Source organism: Lottia gigantea, assembly GCF_000327385.1.
Source record: "Lottia gigantea unplaced genomic scaffold LOTGIsca_61, whole genome shotgun sequence".
NCBI lineage: Eukaryota > Metazoa > Mollusca > Gastropoda > Lottiidae > Lottia > Lottia gigantea.
Genome location: NW_008710086.1, coordinates 1,459,619 through 1,466,909, shown reverse-complemented (window position 1 = coordinate 1,466,909; position 7,291 = coordinate 1,459,619). Strand labels below are relative to the sequence as shown.

General features: G+C 33.1%; 1 protein-coding gene across 1 annotated transcript; it reads right to left on the bottom strand.

Annotated features, from left to right (window-relative positions):
- Positions 1 to 2,159: 2,159 nt before the first annotated feature.
- Positions 2,160 to 2,336, bottom strand: LOTGIDRAFT_89985 (hypothetical protein; the record flags this gene model as incomplete). The annotated part of the gene is made up of 1 exon (XM_009064297.1): positions 2,160 to 2,336. A coding segment is annotated over one exon (177 nt), but the record flags the coding sequence as incomplete, so codon positions are not given.
- Between the last annotated feature and the right edge of the window lie 4,955 nt (positions 2,337 to 7,291).

The window sequence follows — 7,291 nt, the reverse complement described above, 5'->3', positions numbered from 1 at the left end:
TGAGTTCAGAAACATTCTGCTAGTTATACGGGCCAACAGGATACAAAAATTGACAATTGCATTTTCATTCTGGCAATTACTACCTTTTCCAACACCCTGCAGTGCAACTAAAATAGGGCAAATAGCAGTTAAGTGTTTTTAAATTTAGATTTTTATAACAAATAAATAATAACTCAGAATGTTTTCTGATGAAAAAAATAGAAGAAGTTGACAGTTTTTGTTTTTTTAGGTCATTAGAAATAAAATGGATAGATGTCAATTGCAACATTTCACTATATTAGCACTTCTATCAGTTACAAATACAAACAAGAAAACATCGAACAGGAGGCGTGAATCTACCTAGCTGAACCCACTTCCACATACAGGCAGTTTACAATCGCTTTTTAGACCGATTCCCGAAATCGATGGCCAAGGAAACAAGAAGATTTAACGCCAGAAATCAAAACGATTTGAACATTTTAACCTTGCAAAGATCTGAATTAAAAACATTATTAGCGTTTTGGAAAATCACCTTTTAATTTCCATTTCGAAAGCACAAGTCATGACATACTTCTGAATGTGGTGACTAAAAGACTCAGCGATGGTAATAACTTCATTTCAAATCTGCCAGAAGCAGATTTCGGTAAAAAAAAAACCCTCGTCAATGATTCAAGTTCGCCCTCGTGTTCGATGCTATAGCACAATTCTCTTAGAAAACAGACACAAAAATAAAAGAAAAACAAAAACAATCACACTAATGCAAATTATGGACTGAATTTCGGCCCTATTTCACTTTTTACCTCAACTAAAGGCTTCCCAAGTCTAAAAAGCTCCTCTGTTTGAGATGTCTCCCAGGTTAAAAAATTGAAATAGGATTAAATTCGTCCATAGGCACTCCGATGTCGATATAGCACTTCATGAATGAGAATAATAATATACAAATAACAAGCTACTTTCATTTAGAGTTCAAATAACGACCAAACAGCCAAAAAAGCAGTGTTGTATAGCAAATTTACGCATTGTTAATACGACATTTTGGCTTATTTGGTCGCTAATTTAGAACTCTTTTTCATTAGAGTTAAAAAATACCACCAAAAAGGCCAAAAGGCAATATTTTATAGCAAATTAACACACCACATTTTGTGGCTGTGTTTGGTGCATTATAGTCGTGCGTTCGAGTTCAAAATACAAAATATGACCAAACCACCAAAAGGCAGTGTTATAAAGCAACTTAAAGTATTGGTCAAACAACATTTTTGAAGATTTGATCAATAACAAGGAACCATTTCCGAAATAATCTTTTTACAACAGGCCATCTCAACCAAAATCAACTTCACTGCAGCAGTCCACTGTCATTATGATGTGCATTTTGACTCATTTTTAATCTCTTTCTAGAAACTTAGAGCCTCTCAATATAGGCACGTTTAGCGATGTTTATGTCTACCATTTACCTGAAAGCCGGAAAGTGTTTGGATGGTAACATGATTTTGAGTTAACAAAAAATTGAACATTTTTTTCAGAAGCTCAGAAGATAAATTGAAAATACACTCAATTAGCCTCAAATTCATAAAACTAACCCCTCGGGCGTGGTGCTATATGGAACCAACCCTTAAGGTCTACTGATACACTCAACTAGCCCGTGGGGTGATCCCCAGGGAGCCTACTGTACACACTGGCAATCGTACTAAATGATGTAAAGAGGTTTAATAAACTTTTATGTGTATCGGGGACTGTTAGCATCAATTTCCACCATTCTAAATTTAAATCAGACATCTGCGGTTCTTGCACAGGCGTCGCAAATACCCTTAGATAGATAATGCATAATTTTGCGATAGTGGCGACATAAAATACTTAGTTTGAGTGGAATTATAGGAGGTCTGATTGAAAATCAGAATGCAGCAAATCAAAGCAATGTTTCTGATACACATAAAAGTTTAGAAAATATCTTTTCAATGATGTATACGATGATGATGATAATGATAATGATGATGACGAAAATAACATTAAACCGGTAAATCCATTTTTAAAATGTCAATTCACTCGAGATTTGACCTTGACAGTTTTTCACCAGAGATCGTTTTTAAATAATGATTATTTTATATTAACAAAATATATTTTTCTCTCTTCTAGACTCTATTGTACAACATATAATGTAACTTTGTCGTTTCATTTTTCAATATGGCCACTTGAGCCCGCAGTTTCAGATTTTCTTGTTCTAAAAAGGCCGCTCTCATTGCAATTTCTTCTTCCTTCTGTCTGCGTGAATCTCTGGATCGTTTTGCTGCGTCGTTATTCTTGCGTCTGCGTTCCCAATACGAATCATCTTTTTTGTCGACTGGGACGGATTTTGCCTTTTTTGCTGCAGCACTGTCGGACTCTCTGCCGTCTTGGCGTCGTTTTCGTTGCAAAAAATGTGAAGTGAGAGGGGTGAGTGTTAGCCCGAGGGGTGAATCTATGGGTGTGGCCATATTGCCCATTCCTGGCATCCCGGGTAACCCTGCTGCTACTGACGGATTAAAACCTGCTGCTGATGCGGCCGCGGCACTGGCCATTAACGGATTTGAATATACACTGAACGGATCCATCGGATACATTTTGAATGGTCTTACTGGATTTACTCGATCCCCTGTGTCACATTTCTTTTCCTCCTCGCCACTCGAGTGCCCGGGGGAGGCGAGCGGGCTATGATTAGATCCCATACTGGTGTGTAACTGAGATGGTCCGACATCTTCACGATCACTCAATTGTTCGTCTCTCTGATCGTGCTCGGAACTTTCTGATCCGATTGACGCACGTCCGGAATCACTGCTACCTCCAAATTCATGATTTGGTTCCACGGATTCTATTTTTGGTTGCATCATTGCAGGTTTACTGCTCAAATCGAGTACCATGTCCGTCATGATGCTATCTGAAATGATACAAACAAACCATTAAAATCTGACAGAGAATTTCCAAAGAGTTCCACATATTCCTGCAGCATTTCAGGTAATGCTAAACCTTTCCAAAGCGTCATTCAGATTGATCAATGGGATGGGCGTTTAGTTTACAACATTAAGTAATAAAGACCAAATAATGATTTTGCAGACAAGTCTTCCATATTAAGCGTGGCTGATTTTAAAACGAAGTTTGGAGTAAGCCAAAATTCAATATCAATAGCGATATCTAGCAAATAATGATAAATAATTTCATGGTTTGGATTTCCATAATATATCATTTGAATTGGCACGTACCAAAGATCATGCAGTCCATTTATATCCAGATTTTTACGAACAATGTATAAACCTATCCGTCAATCCTTACTACATAAACAATATCAACATCCAACAACATACAGAATAAAGACTATAGTAATTGCGATATCGTTGACAGTGCAAGATCATTAGACCACATCAATACCTATTGATTCATTCAATCTAACATCTCGCTCTGATACAGCGTGAAATTACCTTAGGAAGTCATGGATGCAACATTGTTAGACAAAGTAACAATATTATGCATAATATTGTAATCACGGATATGATAATATGGATATATTATTGTATTTCATTATAATATATTATAATAATATCAGTAAACATATTGCCTCATCATTATGATATCACTGGCTTAGGTCACAAAGTAACGATTTTTGATAAAACAAAGTGCAAAAGTTAAAAATTTCTGAAAGTTAATTATGCATAGTTCATATTAAAGTAATATCATTCCTCTTGGTAAAATTGGTGTAATAAAAAGCACAGGCGTAGGTCATGAACTATATATTTCTAAGTGCTGTCAAATCTGGCTTTCATTCATTCGTTTTATTCACCTTTCTTGATTTATTTATTAACATATTCATTCATTTCACTGATTATTTATTCAATTTTATATTACTATAGTTTAGTAGTACGCAATCATTCGATTTTCAAGTATAGAATCTTTAAACTGCAAGGAATTCCACAATACACACAGTATTTTCAATTCATGCATTTTAATTCAATTTTGATACAAAAACCAAAATCTCTATGTAATTTTTTGTTTTTGATTAGATTAAGCAATAAGTACGGTATTTCAATAACTAGCAATCACACAATGACAAATTGTCCAAAATCTGAAAATAATAGCACGAAATGCGCTACCTGCTACTCTAGTTATGATGCATAAATATATCTAACTAACAGAGTGGTGCCATACCGAGAAGAAAGTCGAGTTTAAATATCATTTAATATCAAATATACACTATTAGCTATATGGACTCTCCAAAGGGGATCCTGAGTTGAAAATTATGAGGCATCATGTGTTCGATAATGGAGGTTATTAGCATTATATAATTGAATTTTGGATATACTTGTGAAACGCGAAAATATCATGAATGGAATTTATCAAAGAATTTCTCAGATAATGATGCCCAAATATAGTACATTTTGTTTTTTTGAAAATATATATATTACGTCAGAGTTGCATTATATCAATGTCTAAATTAGAAAGACCACTACATAAATATCTTTCAAACAAAATTCAAAAATCAAAATCGAAATTTAAAAAAAAGGACAAAAACAGATTACGTCATATACTACAGAGACCATAAAAAACATAATGTGCAAAACTGGAGGAAAACGAAAATAACTACGCTATTCCGTTTACTATATACAGTTGAATATCCTGGTAATATCGAACGTTATCACTCCATCACCAAAACTAGAAATTCCCAGGTCAGAGTCACCATGACCCTATGTACAGTAACCTTACCAAAAATTACAAACGTAAAAAAAAAAAAAACGAAAATCCAGAAATTAAAAAAAAACAATAGTAATACACAAGCCTACCTTTAGTAGAATACTGCTAAATCAAAATATACAAAAAATATAATAATCCAAAATGCGTTAAGATTTTCATAAAGCCAGAAGGCCAATAATGTATAAAAATGACTACTCGATGACCGTTGCCTTCACAACTCGTAACTTAGACTGATGTGGTCAGTCTGCTGACCGTGGCTTATACATGTTTGCAATGGCAATGATTGAACTCTATTTGACCCGTTTGCACAACAACTGCATAAAGCGCCGTGCGATGACGTTGAGCTAGTATGGTATGGCTATTTTTATGATCTGGCTGTTACGACTTGCTCTAACCTTATTGGATAATAAGCGATGGTCAGTCGCGCAATTTTAAGTAACATTTCCCACTGATAATTGCATAAGATCTCAACACGATTGTTTGCCAGGCATAATAGTCACGAAATACGCTAGTTTCAGAAGCGGCGTTGTTTTTTTCTCTTCAAGTCTGGTATTGTTTTGATGGTCTGGGGTCATCTTGACCCGATCTCTTCACCAGCTCGATAAACACAGTAGTAAAATATATAGAACCGGTCATTTGACGGTATTTATTGTACAAATAAAGGAACATTATAGACTTTTCTTGATATTTTCGGGTTTATTAGCAAATTTTGTTAACATTACGAAAATGGAAAGGGAAATTTCTTTTCGGGGCCATAGAGAATTTTTACAAAAAATAAACACAGTAATAAAATATATAGAACCGGTCATTTGACGGTATTTATTGTACAAATAAAGGAACATTATAGACTTTTCTTGATATTTTCGGGTTTATTAGCAAATTTTGTTAACATTACGAAAATGGAAAGGGAAATTTCTTTTCGGGGCCATAGAGAATTTTTACAAAAAATAAACACAGTAATAAAATATATAGAACCGGTCATTTGACGGTATTTATTGTACAAATAAAGGAACATTATAGACTTTTCTTGATATTTTCGGGTTTATTAGCAAATTTTGTTAACATTACGAAAATGGAAAGGGAAATTTCTTTTCGGGGCCATAGAGAATTTTTACAAAAAATAAACACAGTAATAAAATATATAGAACCGGTCATTTGACGGTATTTATTGTACAAATAAAGGAACATTATAGACTTTTCTTGATATTTTCGGGTTTATTAGCAAATTTTGTTAACATTACGAAAATGGAAAGGGAAATTTCTTTTCGGGGCCATAGAGAATTTTTACAAAAAATAAACACAGTAATAAAATATATAGAACCGGTCATTTGACGGTATTTATTGTACAAATAAAGGAACATTATAGACTTTTCTTGATATTTTCGGGTTTATTAGCAAATTTTGTTAACATTACGAAAATGGACAGGGAAATTTCTTTTCGGGGCCATAGAGAATTTTTACAAAAAATAAACACAGTAATAAAATATATAGAACCGGTCATTTGACGGTATTTATTGTACAAATAAAGGAACATTATAGACTTTTCTTGATATTTTCGGGTTTATTAGCAAATTTTGTTAACATTACGAAAATGGAAAGGGAAATTTCTTTTCGGGGCCATAGAGAATTTTTACAAAAAATAAACACAGTAATAAAATATATAGAACCGGTCATTTGACGGTATTTATTGTACAAATAAAGGAACATTATAGACTTTTCTTGATATTTTCGGGTTTATTAGCAAATTTTGTTAACATTACGAAAATGGAAAGGGAAATTTCTTTTCGGGGCCATAGAGAATTTTTACAAAAAATAAACACAGTAATAAAATATATAGAACCGGTCATTTGACGGTATTTATTGTACAAATAAAGGAACATTATAGACTTTTCTTGATATTTTCGGGTTTATTAGCAAATTTTGTTAACATTACGAAAATGGAAAGGGAAATTTCTTTTCGGGGCCATAGAGAATTTTTACAAAAAATAAACACAGTAATAAAATATATAGAACCGGTCATTTGACGGTATTTATTGTACAAATAAAGGAACATTATAGACTTTTCTTGATATTTTCGGGTTTATTAGCAAATTTTGTTAACATTACGAAAATGGAAAGGGAAATTTCTTTTCGGGGCCATAGAGAATTTTTACAAAAAATAAACACAGTAATAAAATATATAGAACCGGTCATTTGACGGTATTTATTGTACAAATAAAGGAACATTATAGACTTTTCTTGATATTTTCGGGTTTATTAGCAAATTTTGTTAACATTACGAAAATGGAAAGGGAAATTTCTTTTCGGGGCCATAGAGAATTTTTACAAAAAATAAACACAGTAATAAAATATATAGAACCGGTCATTTGACGGTATTTATTGTACAAATAAAGGAACATTATAGACTTTTCTTGATATTTTCGGGTTTATTAGCAAATTTTGTTAACATTACGAAAATGGAAAGGGAAATTTCTTTTCGGGGCCATAGAGAATTTTTACAAAAAATAAACACAGTAATAAAATATATAGAACCGGTCATTTGACGGTATTTATTGTACAAATAAAGGAACATTATAGACTTTTCTTGATATTTTCGGGT